Below are 18,271 nucleotides of genomic sequence, written 5' to 3'. Positions count from 1 at the left end.
TGAAAGCCATAGTGTGCTCTCATGGGGGGGTGGGCGAGACTTTTTTCTTTTTTCTTCCCTCCCTCATAAGTATGAGGATTCAAATAAATGAATTGCTGGGGAGTTGGATTCCTGCCATGAAGCCAGCAATGATGAAAACAGTCTGCCCACCTCAGATGCAGTGGAAAACTACAGGGGTTTATGTGCAGCTGTGGGTAACAAGTTTGTCTGTGCGAGGCCCCAGGAGCAGATTGCAGGCATGCAGTAGATGGAGTGGCAGCATAAGAGCTTACAGCCAGGCTTTTCAGTACACCTTGCTTGTTCTGCCTTTACCACTGCAACAAAGTCATTTGAGTCAGATTGTTCAGCCTTGATGATCACATTAATACAATATTGCTTCTATCATACAAGCTGCCAGCAGCGTGTTCCCACCCCCTCCTACCAAACTGTTTTGATCCCACCCCCACCCTCCAATCCTTCCTGTATTTGTTTGTTTCAAGGAGAGGGGGAGATGGAAAAGTCTCGTTCTTTTTTGGTATCAATGATAAAATTTCCCAACCGGGTTGTCTTCAGCTGGAGACACAACAGGCTTTCTTTTAGGAGTGATGCACTAACAGGAAATAAATCAACGTGACTTACCAATTACGTTTTTCTTTAATCATTAGATCATGACTATATGTGAGATCAACATTCCAGTCAATTAAAATCAATTGTGCTTAAGAGGCTTACGCTGCAGCATATGATAAAGTGAAAATGAGCTCTTGAAACAGCTAAATACATGGCTTGTCTCGTAGGTCATGCTTTTTTATGGGATGAATAGTTAAGCTTGTAACAGTACTCTAGGAAAAACCTTTGTAAGTTGATTTGGGTCAGTTATCATTCAAGTCAATCTTCCCTTGATTTTCTTTTTTTTTAAGCTATAATCCTAGTTGATTAATAAAATCACTTTACTGAAAGTCTGTTTTTTGGCTTGAACCTATTAGGTGGAAAAGAGTTGCAGAGCAACAGCACCCAGCAAGAAACACTGAAAGAAATTACTACAACCCGTGCTTTAGGCAGACAGTGATAAGAGCTCCTGTTGACAGCAGCGTGTTTTATCCAGGGGAAAAAAAACCAGACCCCAGAGAAAAGTCCACCAACTGCTGATGTGTGGAGGTTCTTGTGCAGCTCCACGTGCAAGAGCACTCCAGATGGAAGCTGTGCAGCGTGGCTAGCTGCTGCCACGTGTTCCGCTTCTGCATCTGCAGCCCTCTGCTGATGGGTGGCAGTTGTCTAAAAATACTGAGCTTTTCTAAGCGTTTGTCTTAACCATGCTTTGCGCTGTATTCAGACGGTCCATTCAGGGCCTTCTGAAGAGGAAGTGGTTAGTTCAAGCTGGCTGCTGATTCTGGCAGGAGCTAGATCTACCGTTTTGGATAAAGCATTGCCTTCTGCTCATACTGAGTTTGTCTTTGGATAGATCACTGGATAAATCATTGTGACTAATGGTGATAGCTGATAATGGCGGTTTGCTGTTTGAGTATTTGCATGTAGACTTCATTCACACTTTAAAGCATTCTAGGCTAGAAACTGTCTAGTGCATTTTTTTTCTGTTCTGCAGCAGAAGTCCGAGGGTGTAAATGAGTCACTTCCTGTGTTCTCCTCCTCTGGGTTCATTTCTACTTGTCAGCCTTCAAAAAGGCAGGATTTAGATCTGTCATGGTGTGCCTGAGTTCCTTTTTTTAAGAACAAAGAAACAAAAGTGGAATTGCTGTGCAAGAAGGCATAGTTACTGTGGTTAGTCTAAAACTAACCTATGCTTGTTCTTGTTGCAATCTGTAGAAATAAAGGTGTAATTTTGATTTTCCCACTTAAGAATTATAACCCAAAACTTGCAAGCTGCCTTAATATACTGCTATTTCATGTCTTTCCTTCTGATCCAATTAAAAATATTTTTATTTCATTGTAATCATATGTAAAGGGCATCTGATTTTTGTGAAAGTAAATAAAAATAAGAAAGGAAACCTGTTTTGTCACTGATGAAGTCCTAAAATATCTTTTTTTTTCCAGCAAGAGGAACTGTACTAAACAGATTATTCAGCAATTCCAGTAGGCTGTATTACTCTACAAAGAGTGTTTTGCCCTTGTCCTGACTTGAAAATTACGTACCTCAAACAAATCTACTATCATATTTAAACAGATAAAGCAAGAGTAATAGCTTCCATCCACAGCAAATGAAAGGGTAATTTAATACTATGGCAGAAGGATTGTTCCTGAGTATTTTAATAATAAAAGAATGTAATATAACCCACCCAGGTATTATAATCTAGCAGAGTCTAGCTGCCAAAGTGCTGCTTTTGATGCTATTGCAACTTTTTCCCTTATGTTATGAACATGTGAAAGCACAGAATATGTTATAAACATCAGGCTAATAGAAAATAATAAGCTTTGAGTATCAGTTTTAACAGTTATGACAAGCTACAAAGTATTTTTTTGAAAGGAAGTGAGAGGGTTTTTTTCCTCCTTTTCCAGTTTTAAAGCTTTTATTTTAGTTTTATCACTCTCTAAAACTCTTCATAAATTGTCTGGGTCAAAAGCCCTGGAAGCTGGAGGGATCCTAAATAGGTGTAACAGGTGGTGTTTAAGGATAGGTATCTCCTTTCTGGAATAAAGATACTAAGTAGATAGAAGTATAAGCTATGTTAGTTGTTACTGCAGTTGAAATGTCAGCTGCTAGTCTCTACTGAAGGGTCTACTTCAATACCAGTAGTGTGCTTTAGGGGAAATGCAGTAAGTTTAAAGTTGTCCAGTGAGATCATAAACTTTGTCTGTCTTAATTGAAACAGTTACTTTGTAGCCCAAGCTGATGCTTAGCATTGGATGGAATATAAATTCACATGGCGCAAGATTATTTTTAAATGCAGGAAGTCACAAATTCATGGAAAAATGCTTCACTTTTGAGGATGAAGTACACAGCTCTTCCTACCCCCAAAATTTCAAGGCCAGGGAAGACAACTTTTCCAAAGACCTGATACATCGGTGAAAGTTTGTTCTCATTTGTTGTTAAATGAGAACCCAACATGCAGCTGGCATTTGTGTGTCTGCTAGTGCTTATAGATAGATACTTAAAAACCTACATCTTTGTGTAGCCAGTAAGTTTTTTTGGTGTAGTAACCTTCCACTGTGCATGCTGATAAGCAGCACACAGGAGGCTTTTAGATTCCCCCCACCATGAGTTTTTGAATGAAAATAGAAGTCTGTAGAGAGCAAGCCTGGAAATACCGGCACATACTTTTGCATGTTGCATCGCACAGACACTTGGCAAAATATTACTGTGAAGCAAAGCTGGAGAGAAATCCTTAAAGGCAAGTGTGTTAGCCTCTAAATATTGTGGTGAAACTGCCTATCCTAACAGGAGTCTAGAACTTGCATTGCTAAAATGTAAAATTGAGAAAGCTTTGCTAGACTTCAATATGTTATTCTTGTGTTAAACAGCTCCTGAGAAACCCAACCCAAAGGTTTTCTTTGTCTGTCTTCCAGTTTATACATCTCAGACTTCATCTAAAATTAAAGAATGGGGGGGAGATGAAGGTTTTGAAAGGCTAACTCTTACCATGCTCACTAGCAACAACAAACAAAGCTGATGTTCTTTGGCTCTGCAAAATGAATGGAGTTACTGTATGTGTGTTACTGGAAACCCTGAGGATCTGGATGTAAGGATTTTAAAAAGCCAGACTGGTACTTTTTCCTTAAGTGTCTTTCTGAAGAAAGATTGGGAAAACATTTCTTCAAATTTTATGTTCTCATTCTCCCTCTCTCTCTGAGGACACTTGATCTCATTTTTCAACATGATTTTATTACACGTTTTTTGTGCCTGTTAGTAATTTCCACATAAAATTTTTCTTTTGCTCTATTGAGAAGTTGTCTCTTCAGCATGCCAGAGTTCAGTGGAAACAGTTTCATGAATATTAAAGCCTGGAAATAGTCATTGCTTTAAGCTAGACTATGAAGGTATGTTGCCTTCCTTCATATATTTTATTTATATTTGCGTGTAGCTTTAAAAAGCTACAATCTCTTCTCCTGAAGACTGAACCTTAAGTTGTAAAGAAGATTATATTCAGGAAAAATCACATGTTGATACAGTTTTTTGTAAAATTGGACACAGAATGCACAAGAGTCCACCAGTCCGAACAGATGATGAGAGGTAATATGAAGCACACCATCAGTATGAGTACAGAAGTTTTTATTAGACATGTGAGAAATTGGCACCCGTAACTGCTTCAAGGGTAATTTCAGGGATCAGAGAAGCAAACATGGATGTAGAAAACCACTCAAAGAGGCTTTAGTGCAATAAACTTATCGCCTTGCTTTTCTGTCGTTTCTAAGGGCAGACAAGTGTCAAACTTGAAAAGGTCAGAGATCCTTAGAGGTGCACAAATCTTGATGAGGAAGCAGAACAGAAATTTGCAGAGGGATTTGAAAAGAGGGGGGAAGTGTAATATGGTTAAAAGTATTGAGTGAAGTACCTTTTCTTACACTAGTTTGGTGTATGTACTGAAGTCATATAGCTAAATACAAGCCTGCACATACTTACCTACATAGACAACTGTTTGCAAACAAAAATAGTAACTGTGTGCTGCGGTGGGTATCTGAATGGCATAATAATACGAGCTGTTGTACATTGCAAAGTAATGGCATTCTTGGGTGACTTTTACGCTGTCTTGAAGATTGCAAGTACTTGAGGTCATATTTGCAACTGATTTGAGAACTTGCAAGATAAAATGCCATATTCCTGTGACTCCTTTCCTATATCGCAGAGTTAACCTGGTGCTTTGGCCGTTTCAGAATGGTGTTAGCATGAAGCTGACGTGGCATGGAGAGTACTTTTATTTCTGTGTCTTGCTCAGAATGAGGGGGACAGTTCTGACGCTCTTCAGCCAGACTGAAGAGCATGTTATTTGAGACTGAATAGGAAAGATAAGTTTTCTCTGCAACATCAGCAGTAATGTGAAATGTCGGAAGAAAAAGTTGCTGAGAGATTATTTGGAAGGGTATGGTGCTGAGGCTATACAGAAAATTGAGGTGGAGAGATCAGTGAGCGGACACATAGTTTATGTAAAATTATGTTTTTACATGAAGTCCATATTCAGTGTAATCCCAGTCCAGTGCAATCCCAGTAACAGAAGTGACATATAAGGGATATGCTGAAAGCAGGTGTTGGTAGTATTTTATTCTGGCAAATGTTAATTAAAAAAAAAAAGGTAAAATAACCATTTAGCTTGTATTCTCTTGCTCAAGCATTTACCACATGCCTGCCCTGCCGGAAGCCTTTCTTGTAGATGTTTCCACTTGTTTGATACTGCAGTGTATCAGATAGTATCAGTATATAGGGAAACTGTGCACGTTTGTATATGCAGATTAAATTACATCCTTTTCAGTGTTCTAAGTAGTAGGGGGGTTTGTTACTGTGACTCATATTGGAGTCACTTGTAGCAGTATGCTGATTAAAGATCTCGCATTTGACAATAAAGAGCTGTTCTTAAGCCACATGTTTCTTAGGTATGCTTTGTCTCTCAGAGTACTTCAAATATAGGGAACAATTCTAGGTTCCTTGTTTTTTTTTAATGAAGCATGTCACTGTATGAACCAAAAAGCACTTCAATTATTTACATATAGCACAAATGAAACGTGAACCCTGAGGGCGAGAATCATCTGATACATAGCACGTTGCATGATTAGAGGTGACAGGCTCCAAACCAGCAAGCTATTATTCTTTCTTGGAAGACCTAACTTGGCCTTATCTAGGCTTCAGTTTTAAATGTTCCTTAAATTCGATGCCTCCATTGTTCAAAATATGATGCTATAAAAATACGTATATGTAAAAATTGTTAAAATGGTCCAGTGGCTGGAGCACAGGACTGCAAAGCAGAGTATGTGGCTTCTAGTTCTCTCCTTACTGTTAACCTTTTGGAAGATGTGTGCATTATTTTATTCATTTAACTTCAGTGTGATTGCATGGGACCACAGTTGCAAGCCCAAGTTCTGCATCACCTGTATCAGAAGAGAGAAGTAGACCCTTCTCAGGGGAAAAGGGGGAAATTTCAGAGCACTTGAAAGGATGCCTAAAAATACATAGTGTGAGGTTTTCCTCATGTGAACTGGCCGTAGTCTCTTACCCTTACATTGCTCAGGCATTCCTAATTTGTTAAGTATGGAACAGGAGAATACTGTGGTACTAAAGACAAGAAGGATGTCCCGGTGGAAGACAAAACTTCACGTGCATAATGTTATTTCAATCAAGTTCTGTCATCACATTGCTATCTTCTGCTCTGGTATCCTTTCTGTAACGTAAAAGGATTAAATATGTACATAGATGGGTAAAGCAAGTAGGGCTGATAGTTCTTGAACCATTAATTAATTGTAGAACTTGCCAGATCACTTTGGCAAAGTGTGCAGGTTGAGCGTGCAACTTGGATTTCTCGGGTTGTTAGATCAGTAACTGATAAACTAATTGCATTTCAGAATAGTTCTGTACTGGTTTGGGAGTAAAGCTCCCATATAAAAAGCCCTCATATATATCCCTTAAAGAGTTGCTTGAAAGTTTAATATCTGAGCTCAGCAGTTTGTATTCTCTTTCTGTTAAGTTTTGAAGGATATTCTCATAATCTGGTCTTTGCCTGAGGTGTCAGTCTCCTTAAGTTCTCTTTGATTACTGTATATGTAAGAGCCTCCATTAAAATTACTTTTTTTTATGGCCTGGTGCCATGTCAAGGATCAGAGCTTAGTTTCCTGAACAGAAGATCATCACAAGTTTCATGATCTGCTGGTTTCAATTAAGCTTCTGAAAGAAACAGTGCTGCTGCTTGCTCCTTTTCCTTCCTTTTTCTTCCACATTTACGTGGCCCCACAGCAGACATTACCAGAGTAACCAAACTAATCCAACAAAACAAAAGGTTAGTTTTTAGCAGTATCATTTCCCCAATCTAGTGTATTGTATAGTCACACAACTACTTAATGGTGGCACAAAATAATGGTGTGAGGGGCCAGAAGGGCAGGGGAGGGCAGTGAAGTGCTGGGTGTGTACCAGCTTAAATTTATCTGGTGAACCCCTTTACAAATAGAAGGCAAGAGATTGCAGATGGACATGCAGTAGAAAGCTATTGTCCTGGTTTCGGCTGGGACAGAGTTAATTGTCTTCTTAGTAGCTGGTACAGTGCTGTGTTTTGGATTTAGTGTGAGAATGATGTTGATAACACTCTGAGGTTTTAGTTGTTGCTAAGTAGCGCTTATCTTAAGTTTTTCAGTTCCCCATGCTCTGCCAGCAAGCAGGTGTGCAAGAAGCTGGGAGGGAGCACAGCCGGGGCAGCTGACCTGAACTAGCCAAAGGGATATTCCATACCATAGAACGTCATGCCCAGTATATAAACTGGGGGGAGTGGCCGGGAGGGGCAGATCGCTGCTTGGGCATTGATCAGCGGGTGGTGAGCAATTGCATTGTGCATCACTGGGTTGGTTTTTTTTTTTCCTTTTTTTTCCTCTTCTTTTTTTTATTATATTCCTTTTCATTACTATTATTATTGTTGTTGTTGTTAGTATTATATTTTACTTTAGTTACTAAACTGTTCTTATCTCAACCCACGAGTTTCACCTTCTTTCCTGATTTTCCTCCCTATCCCGCTGGGAGTGGGGGGGCTGGGGGGGCAGGGGGCAGTGAGGGAGCAGCTGCGTGGTGCTGCGGGGTTAAACCACGACAGCTATGAAGCAACAGAAGGGAACGCTGAAGCAATATTTAGGTAGCAGCCAGACTCAAAAACCAGGAAAAAACAGTTTTCTGTTTGCTTGTGCAATCCTGGTCCAGTTCCTATCTCGTATGCTGAATGAGGTGGGAAAAAGATCATGTAATTAAAGCTTGTGCATAACTTGTTCCAGTAGCCTCAGGTACTCTTATAATTGAGGCAGCCTAAAAATAGTGACTGCTACCAACTGTCTGTGTAATGTGTTGCTAGCTATGGTTTGAGTTACAGAGCATACTTAGCTTTTCACCCCACAAAAGTATCTTCCCATGTCACCAGGCATCACTCTGTCCCAATCAGTGTTTTGCAGAATGCATAGGTGATTGAGCTCTTCTTTCTGTGGATCGACAAATGGCTATTTCCTACATCCAGAAAAGCTGCAATATCGTTCTATTTTCAGCCTGTGAAACCACAGAGTTTTACGACAGGAATACTATTGTCCACCTAAGGTTGCTGCTCTTCATGATCTGAAGTTTTTTTCTGTGTTAATAGCTGTAATTTTGCATAAATGTTTTTTGGTATGTGCGATAATTTACTGCTTCAGATAGCTTGTGAGAAAAAGCATTAGCATTGAAGGCTGTAGTGCTTTTCATGAGCTATGTTGACTTGCCATTGTGGTAATTATTAGTGCTCTGACACTAGATGCTTGGATGGCAGATGTCTGTAATTAATTGGTGGTGACGGGAATGAAGCTGAGAACTTTCTAACAGTGAGCTGTTCCTCATTTGGTATAATATCGCTGCATCCATGAATTAGATGAGAAGTCACAGGTTGAAAACAATAGCTGATAGAACAGCTAGCAATCTTGAGAAGATAAGTTATCTCAGCTTTTGCAAAGCCACCTCTTGAAAGCAGAATACTTAAGTGACTTCAGTTGTTTTCAAGTCGGTCCTTGCTGCTCATTTTGTGATTCAGGACCAGGCGTTGATAAAGGCCATGAGCAATGCAGCCTGGCAGCTGCAAACCGTAGTCAGTGAGATTAACGAATATGAAATCCTTAGTACAGTGCTGAGAAAAGGACAACTAACGGTTGCAGATGAATAGATGATAGGATAAAATGTGGGTCTACCAGAGATGGTGTCACGGCAACTTGGATATCTCCCCTGTGTTAGGTAACAGACCTTTTGGACAAAGGAAAAATGGCAAACTTAATTCGTCTGGTTTGAGGCAAAATATTTAACAAGATGCGATGTGGAAGTTGTCTGAACTGCAGAAAAGATTTATGTATGTCTGTCTTTCAGAGCTGTCTGAAGAGGACAGAGTGTGAGTTGTACTGAAAAGATGCTTATGCTGTAGGAAATATTTCAGCATAACGCTGCTGCTGTTTCTTCGGGACTGATTTAAGGGCTAGTGAGGTGTAGCTGCTCTCGCACTTAGGGCTGTTACAGAGGCTGTCTCAGCAAGGCACGGCACTGGTACGAGCAAACGCCCGACTTGGAACCAGGTTGGAGCCAGGGACGCGGGGATGGGAAGCAGGAGTGTGGGAAACCAGTGGAGAGAGATGCCAGTGTATCAGGAATGCAGCTGCGTCCTAAAACAGCACATACAATTCTGGGCTGGTTTAGGCGAAGATAAAGATGATTGTAGCTAATGCACAGCAGCTTGTGCGAGGTTTCAGTTATCCGCCTTGGACCTAGATCTGAAACGGGCTGGGAAGAGCTGCTCGGGCGGCACAAGAGGCGGAAAGCTTGCGCCAGGCGGAGCACGGCGCCTGGCAGGGCAAGCGCTGGCCTCCCCGGGGCGTCCGGGCGGGGGGGAGGCGTGTGTCCCGCCGGGGCCGGGGCCGCGGCCGGCGCCCAGCGAGGGCTCGGGGCCGCCTCTCCCCTTCGGGCCGCCGCCGGGCGCGCCGTGCGTGCTCAGGCAGCGCTGGGCGAGACGGAGAGAACCGATCGGGTGCGCGGGCTCCGCGGGTGATTAGCGGGGCTGGCGGGGCGGGGCGGGCGGAGGCGCTGCGCCCGCGGAGGGCGGCCCGGGCAGGGTCGGGGCGGGCGGGCGGCCCGCGAGGCCGTGCGGGCCCGGGCGGCGCCGCGGCGGGGAGCCAGGCCCGCGGTGCGGGGCGGGCATGGGGCTCCGGCGCCGCTGCCTGTGAAGGACCGCAGCTTTCATGGTGAGTGAGGCCGCGGTGGGAGCGTGGGCAGCCGTGCCGCCGGCGGGCAGGGCGGGCGGCTGCTGGGCGCTTCGGTCGGGGGGAGACGGGATGGGTGGGCGCGGACTTCAGCGCGTGTCGGTAAGCGCAGCCTTGTCCGCTTTTAAATCGCCTTGCTGGGTCCGGTAGAGAACCAACTTCCCGGGAAGGGGATCCCCTTTGTGCGAGGCGTGGCGGGGCGGCGAGACCCCGCCGGGGGTGGAAGGCGGCGGCACAGACCGGCCGGCGGCACAGGCCCGCCCGGGGGCTTGGGCTGTTTTAGCGTGGAGGCTGCTAGCTGGGAACCGAGGGGTGTGCTCACGGCCAGCCGTCTCCCATCCCGTGCAAAGCTGCTGGCCATGGAGCAAGAGTCGAGCAGTCTGGTGTCTGCCACTCTGTCACCTAGCATGAATATTTCATATTCGACTTGGTCGGAGAGTGGTTACCTTTAAACAAACAGGGCCAAAACAAGATGACCTTGATAGAGCAGTTTGTGTTATTGTAGGTTCAGTTATGCCGTGCTGCTGGTCCCTGGGGAGGCTCGGTGCGTGTGGGAAGTCACACAGTTAGTGCAGTTGATCTTTTAGTACTTGCCCTGTGTTCTGGTGGGTTATTTGTGTTTCTCCATAGAGATGGTTTAGGATCCCTTTGCAGGTTAGCTTCTCTTTCTTGAAGAATTGCAGAGGATCACTACAACTTGAGCTTCTTGCATCTCAACTGCAAAGCTGCCAGATTCCACCCAGAATTAAACTTGTCTGGGGTGTGTGTGTGTTTCTGTGGGGCTTTTTTTGTTTGGTTGGTTTGGGTCTTTTTAAATCAGTGCTTTAATCTGCAGCACGCTCTCTTAGAACATCTTCAAGCCCTAGTTCAGCTATTGTAGCTGAATGCTGAATAGGTTAAGATGAAACCTGAAAGAAAGCCTAAGTGATCTCAGTGATAAGGATGTATTCTAAATCGTAAATGATCAGCTTATCCTAAATTGATCCCAAAATTAACTTGCAACCGTATCAGGTTAGTAACCCCTAATTACAGTACAGGATTTAAATAGATGCTGAATTATTTGTACCTGTGAGAGATTTGAGCCTGTTTTTAAAAAAAAAAAAAAAAGCTTAAAATAAGCTATTGTGTGGTTCAGCCTATTGCAGTATGCCTGTATGTGCAAATACTTCTACTTGCTCAGTCAGCAGATACTCTTAATATGAGTTTGTGGAGGCTTCAGTCTGCTTCACTGCTGTATCATACATTGTGCTCTGTTCGAAATTGCATTCTCTTCTTACTGGAATAAAAGATCATTTTCACGAGCTTTTGTCTTTGTGAATTTTGGGTGGTTTGGTTTTTTGTTTTTGTTTTGGGGTTTTTTTGGGGGGGTGGAGTGATTTTTTTTGTTTGTTTGTTTGCTTGTGTTTTAATTTTCCCTAATTAAAAAACAGTCTTGTAGATAACAACTGTCACTAACAGTCATTTTTATTCTTTTTTGGCTACCACTGAAAAGGATGAAATTAGTACAAAGGACTCGTAATCTGATATAATGTGCCACTCCCATTTTTGTGCTGGTCTGGCTTCTTTACTGTAGGGTAGTGCTGAGTAGAACACGTCAGTGAATACTTACTGAAATGCAGGGTGGGCTTTTGCTCTTTAAGAGGTGTGAATAACAGTACTAATATGCCAATACTGTAACTAGCCACCCATATTCCAAAATAAAACATTCCTTAATGAAGAAATTCTTGGAAGAATGATATGCGTAGTGCTGGTCTGGAAAACTTCGTGCGTAGCTGAATGAGATTTCCAACTTAATTCTACTGTACAGAATAAAATCCCCATTGCAGCCCAGTGTGTAGTTCTTCTCACCTTCCAAAAGCAATTTTGCTCTGCAGCTGGCTTTCAATGAAAGGAGACCCCGAAAATAATTTTTGTAAGCCAAAATTAAGCAGCTTTTCTGGAACTTCTACTGTAATAAGCATTGGGTGCATGTATTTTAATGTCAAGTTCTGCGATGCTTTAGGGAGATCAATATATGATGATTTCTGCGTATTAAGCAGTTTCTTGTGGATGCCAAATGGTTTTTCTTTCACTAGTAGTGTCTCAAAGGAGTAAAAATGTTAGATTTAGGGACAAGGTTCACCTTGTCTGTGGAAGCAGTAACAGAGGTTAATATTTGACTATGTTAATTTGTGAAAAATAGCTAATAAAAAAATCAGTCTCCTAATAGCTATTCTTTCTCCCAGTTTCTATTTGCTTCATTCCTGTCAGCACAGTGGATTTACTCCGCAGTTGATGGTGCAGCTTAAGCACGTTACGATGGTACACTCGTACACTGGTCACTATCAGCTGCTTGCAAGGAGTTATTAATGCAAGAATAACACTTTAGCTTTCTGAATATGCTGTCGATCACAATACCTTTTTTACTATATTTCTTTGCTTATTTTTTCACTGGAGGTTTTTCTTTTTAGTGAACAGCTTTGTCAGCATGAGCACTATCCCTTTACTAAACAAAGCTAAGTACTATTCAGTAGTTGAACTACGTTTTTCTTGGTTCTTTTCCTTGCTTTCAAACTGATGTCATGCATAGCAGTATTAACTGGTATTAATGAGCCAGACATTCCAAATTCATGACAATGTTTCCCGTCACAGCAATGCAGGCATCATAGGATTGATTGTTGAGACAGTGCCCAGTTAACAAACAAGGAAAAAGAGGGTTTTTCTGTATCCTGAGAGCTTCACAGACCTGGACCCGTGAGTCCCACATAACTAGCTTGAACTAGAATTGAATTGTACGACACAGAGTAGAAAACCACAGCCGTGTTGCTCTGCATTCATGTGTGTTTTTCATCCATCCTTTTTTTTAAGGTGGGGTTGGAGGAGAAGGCCTTTCTGGAAGTGGTAGGGATCCCATTTTAGTTTCTGAATGATCCAGGCTGTTCTGATTGTGTTGGAAATATTGGATCTATTGCCCAAGGAAGTTTTGACATAATTGACAGGTTAGGTTGAGAGAAAGAAAACAGTACCGTTTGAAGAGCTGTTCGTGCTAACGGGAAAAAGTCTATGGCTGGAACACTGTTCATAGTGCTCATTTATAATGATTAGTTTTTACAGTGCAGTTTCCTTTTTTTTAATTTTAATAGAAATGGCATAAACAAGCTACACATGAAAGTAGGTGGTTTTTGGAAGTGGCAAAATTAATTATAAAGTTGAATGTAAAAGGATCTATAATATGGATTTGGTTTTTCTGTAGGACTGTTTGACCATGTTTGTTGTTTGTGTATCACTGATACTTTGAACACTTAATGTTTGCTATAGTACTTTAAGATTTGGAGTAGATGGGAGTTGTGTAAAGGTTGTTTTATCCCATTAAGTCATGCTTTTGGTACATTTTCGTCCAAAACAGTGTTTGTAGGAAAAATAAAAATAGCATGGTACATGTAATGCCAAGTCCTCTAATGTAGATCATAGTGATACAGTAATTAAGGGTGGAAGGACCTCTGAGGGGCTAACTCCCCTCTCAGAGCAGAGTCTGCTTAGATGAGGTTCCCAAGGCTCATCCACCTGAGCTTTGAATGCCTTCAAGGTCAGAGGTTCTGCCACGTCTCAGGAAACTTGTCCCAGTGCTTGACTACCCCCCTAGTGATTTCCGCGCCCCCCCGCCCCCAAGACCAGAATTCCCCTTCTAGCAGGTTGTGCCTGTTGCCTTCATGTTCTTTATACAAGCGTCTCAGAGACTTGTACTTAGCCTTCACCACCTTCACCATCCTGTTATTGCTGTCTACAGCTACCGAAGATCCCTACAAAGCCTTCTCCTCTGAAGGCTGAACAAGCCCAGTTCTCACAGCCTCTCTTCGTGTGTCACTTGCTCCAGACCCCAGCCGTCTTGGTGCCTCTTTGCTAGTCTTGCTCCAGTGTGTCAGTGTCTATATTACAAACACAAGTTAATACATTATGCTCTGTTATGATTTAGGGTTGTCATACTTCAAGGCGTCATAACAAGTGCGGGGTTTCTGTCTAACCGTGACTTTAACCTTTTTTTTTTTTTTTTTTTTTTTTTTTTTTTTGCCGTCATTGAACTATTGCATCTGAAAATAGCTTGGGTAGGAGAAATCTTACCATGAGATTTTAAGAGAAGGAGCTTGTGGTTGTTTCTGGCTTCAATTTCAAAACCATGTAAATAAAACAAAAATATTTTAAATAGGTCTTATTTTATACCTCAGATAGTATCTGCTGTTTGTAAGCTCATTCTTAGCAGTACTTTGTAAAAGCAGGCTGTCAGTCAGAGGAACTTAAGATGTTTCTACAAATAGAAGGAATGGGAAAAAATCATCAAAACTCACTCCTGAACATAAATTTTAACATTGTTTTCAATTCTGAGGTTCCTCTAGTTAAAAAGCTTTAAAGGGACTGCGGTTGGGCAGAGATGTCAAAGCATTATCTTGAAGACTTTTGTAGACCCTTTTTAAATTCTCATGTGCATCATCTTGGTGTTCTCCACTCTTGTAACTTGCCCTGTCTTTTTCTTCTCTAGGAATATGAAGAAAAAACTGGACGAGCTCACAGACCACTCTCTCCTAAACAGAATGTGAGGAAGAATCTTGATTTTGAACCACTCTCCACTACAGCACTTATTTTGGAGGACAGACCAGCGTAAGTTTTGGGAAGTACCACAGTGAGGGTCTCTTTAAAACTAGACTAGCAAAGCTTTTCTTACTGTGTGTATTTGATTGCTCTAACTTAAACAGATGATTTAAAATTTGAAGTAGGTTTTTTTTCAGGCTAGTGAATATGAAAGTGGGATGATTATGAGAAAAATTATTCAAACAAAAGTAACCTTATTTTATAATAAAAGCAATGGCTTTGTATGAAAGGAGGTAATTAGGAGAACAGAGCTCTAGTTTTGAGTAATTCTACCTTCTAAACACAAATGAGGGATTTTTATTTTCCTTGAGAGAACATAAGCATAAAAATGAAGCTGGTATATGCTAAAGAAATTGAGAAGCAAGGATACAGTGTCCTGTTTACACAGAGAAAGACCACACCTCCATAAATAATGAAACGATATGATTGTTCTGCAGTAGGTTCAGCATTGCATTTTAAAGGTTGTGAAGTACTTGATAAGTTACTGCAAGGAGATTCTTGCATATGCAGACTAACTCCATAACGATTTACTGGCAGCTGCTTTGCCATGGTTTGCTCCTGAATTACACAAATTCAGTCATGTTTAGTCAACTTATGAATGGTACCCAGCTTTACAGGCATGACGTCTGCATTTTTATATAGCTGTGCATTGGTGTAAAGAACTGGTATAACATAGGTCTGTGTTTTCATAAACAAATCTGTATGAAGAATGCTCATATAAAAGTAGTCTAGTTGTAGCGTTATTTAAGACTCTTTTTGGCTTGACTGGTAGACTATGTGATGAAACTTCTTGGGACATCTAGAACAATGTAAGAGTGATTATTTGTTATAGCAGGTTTTATCATGTACAGCTGGAAACACTACGTACTAGCTTATTTGTTGTATTTAAAACCTGTCTGTTAAAAATCAGTCTTCTTGTGAGATAATCTGAGAAGTACAGTGTTCAGATAGATTGAATTAGTGATACATTACAGGATAACATTCAGATTTTCCTTTCTTTCCTACTGTTGATAGACTGAGGAACTTCTAGCAGAAAAGGTATTTTTAAGATTCTAGACAATTGAATCATCATTTCTTTTGTCTAGAAGGGAAAACTGCTCTGGACAACAGTGCTGTCCTCTGACTCTTTCTAAAGAATCTTTTTTAATTGTTTACTTACAGTTCGAATACTTTTTTTTTATCTATTAGGCTTTAAGTAATTTCTTTTTGATTTCCTATGACAAAAAGATTTAAGACTCAGAAGAAAAATGCAATGAGATTTTTTCCAAAATGGCTGCTCTTGATTTTGCACTCACTTGTAGGCTTTAGGTAAAACTTTCTAGGAAAAATCAGTAAATATTCCATAGTACCTCTAGCTTTGACTAGAAAAAGTGTTAGTTGAATCTTAATAGATACTGAACATCATCTCACATGTATGGTGATGTCGTTAAGAGATAGGACAAATTATTTAAGTGGTGGAATTTAAGTTAGCAGAACTTGCATTGTTTCATCTGGTTTTCCCTTCCAAACTTCCCCTAACTTACACCATTTCTAAAGACTTGGATTTAAAAAAGATGCTGGACAATTTATATAAATGAAACTGTAAAAAGAGTAGATTGTTCTCTGTGGTTAACAAAGACACTAATGTGAAAATCCACTTTCCTTGTTCTTGTAACAATCTTGATTTTAAAAAAATATTCATAGGCAGGTATCGCATGGCTATGCATACTTTACAGGTAATATGATTATGTAAATAGTAAAGCACAGTACTATTAATGGTGACTGTGTTGATGGCTAGTGGCTGCCTTATGTGTGACACCTTACAGGAATGTGAAAGTGAATTTTTTGCGTGTATCTTTTGTTAACCAAAGATATAAACTGTCCTAGGAGTACTACACAGTGTTCTACAATACAGAAGAACAAAATACTTAGTCATTTCCTGTCCTGATGTTTTGGTGATCCTGTAGTTGTATGAGATACATGGTGGTTACGTTAATTACAAATACGATTAGCTTAAAGTTAATGTGGTCTGACATATGACCATGTGTATTTGTATGGCAGAGATGTTATCAGTCCAGGCTTTAACCACAAGTCAAAATGGCTGTGTTGGTATTGATAACCAGAGAATATAGAGGATGACTCCAGTGCCACTTGTTGCTGTAGAAGCAAGGGGGAGGAGTTAAGCCTTTAAAATAGAAATGGGGTCTCAGAGAGCAGAAGGGAAAGGAAGGCTGGTATAGGGAGTCATTACTGTATGGGTAAAGAAAGTTGTGGATGTAACTCTTAAATGAGGTACACAGTAAGAGAGAGTACGGTCTTGTATCTTATCTGTAGAGATCAGTTTAAATAAAAACTACTAGCTTGGTATATACCAGTATATTCCCTTTATTTATGAAGATCAGGCTATGGGTTCAGTTGGTTTAATAATAAAAATGCTGAAATTACCAAACATAAGGAAATTACTCAGCATATTTAGTGTATAAAAGTAGTCGTAGCTGGTCAGTGTTTTTCCCTTCTCTTCTGCTGACTCTGGCAAAAAAAAAAAAATTCTTTCCAAGGATCTGTTGCTCTGCTCTTTGATCAAATATTTTGACAAGAAGCAGTATATGCTTTTCTTTTAGAAGTGTCTAGAATTTTCTTTAGACAGGCATGCCAACTTTAAATACTAATTTTTTTTTTTTTTTTAATTTAAGGAACCTCCCTGCAAAACCAGCAGAAGAAGCTCAGAAACACAGACAACAGTACGAAGAAATGGTGGTTCAAGCAAAAAAAAGAGGTGATGGAATTTCTTGTCTTCAGAGGAGAGAAGTAAAGTTAAGGGGTATTTCTAAACCTGAAATGCACTTGTGTCAGTCTGTTGCTCTGTAACGTGAGGGATCTGTACCTCCCCTCGAAGAAGAATCAATCCAGAGAAGAGAGAGGAACAAAGGTAGTTTCATTAAAAAGCCCCACCCCAAGCTGAAAAAGAAAACAATCCTAGAATCCAGCAGGGAAGAAGTTTTTAATTTGTAACTCTTAAATAATTGAGTGGCATCTGTGTGTGGGTTTAAAAACTTACTAATATATTGAAGTCGATTGTCAGTCAAATTAGTGAAGACTAGACTTATTTCGATAACTACAGGATATTTGATAGTTTCAGGTTGGGAACAACCTGTTCAGGATGTAGTACATAAATATATAATTTTCCACATAGGAAAATGTACTTAGTTATGTTCATTTGATAATCTGTCTCCCTCTTAAAATTTACAGCTTTCCCAAGGTTTTGCTCATAATTTCTTTTATGACATTGTTCACAGAAGTGTCTCAGTGACACTGTACCATGCACATCAGGTAGAGCTGACAGTAGTGTTTTCCTTCTGCTGATATTTTTGACCATCTGGGTTTTCTAATTAAAAACAAGCATTGCAATAGTAGGAAATTTGATTCATAGAAATTTTGTGTCCAGTGAGAGCTACTGGAAATATTTTTTTTCCAGCTGGCTGGACCCCTAAGCCATATGAAACTGTGGAAAGGTGATATGAACCCAGGACTTGCTTGCTTTCTGCAGTTGGCATATTAATAAAAGTATCCTTTTGTGGTTTTGAACATCATACATCTACCAGTGAAGTTCTCACTTCATGTGACTCCCATGTTCGTATATCCACTTAACGTGTAGTAGTCCAAAGGAGTTTCTCCGTTCTTTCTTTGCACATAGGGTAGATGGTTTGGGAGAAAAGGAATGGTGCTCAGGTTAGGCAGTGGGCCAGGTCCTTGTGCTCTCTTCACTGGGCTGGAGTATGTCATTCTGTCCAGA

The 18,271-nt window shown here is 40.7% G+C and overlaps 1 protein-coding gene across 3 annotated transcripts in view; it reads left to right on the top strand.

Annotated features, from left to right (window-relative positions):
- Window positions 1–18,271, top strand: part of TBC1D14 (TBC1 domain family member 14) — a 76,913-nt gene that overhangs the window by 30,062 nt on the left and 28,580 nt on the right. For 2 of the 3 annotated variants that reach the window (XM_050895598.1, XM_050895599.1), the window contains 2 exons: window positions 14,390–14,508; window positions 17,172–17,254. In XM_050895598.1, the coding sequence (XP_050751555.1) occupies window positions 14,390–14,508; window positions 17,172–17,254 (202 nt within the window). Of the gene's footprint in view, window positions 1–9,799; window positions 9,859–14,389; window positions 14,509–17,171; window positions 17,255–18,271 lie in introns of those variants that run through there. The other variant, XM_050895600.1, reaches the window with a different exon arrangement.

Source organism: Gymnogyps californianus, chromosome 4, assembly GCF_018139145.2.
Source record: "Gymnogyps californianus isolate 813 chromosome 4, ASM1813914v2, whole genome shotgun sequence".
NCBI lineage: Eukaryota > Metazoa > Chordata > Aves > Accipitriformes > Cathartidae > Gymnogyps > Gymnogyps californianus.
Note: the sequence above shows the minus strand (reverse complement) of the source record. Positions and strands in the feature narration are given on the sequence as shown.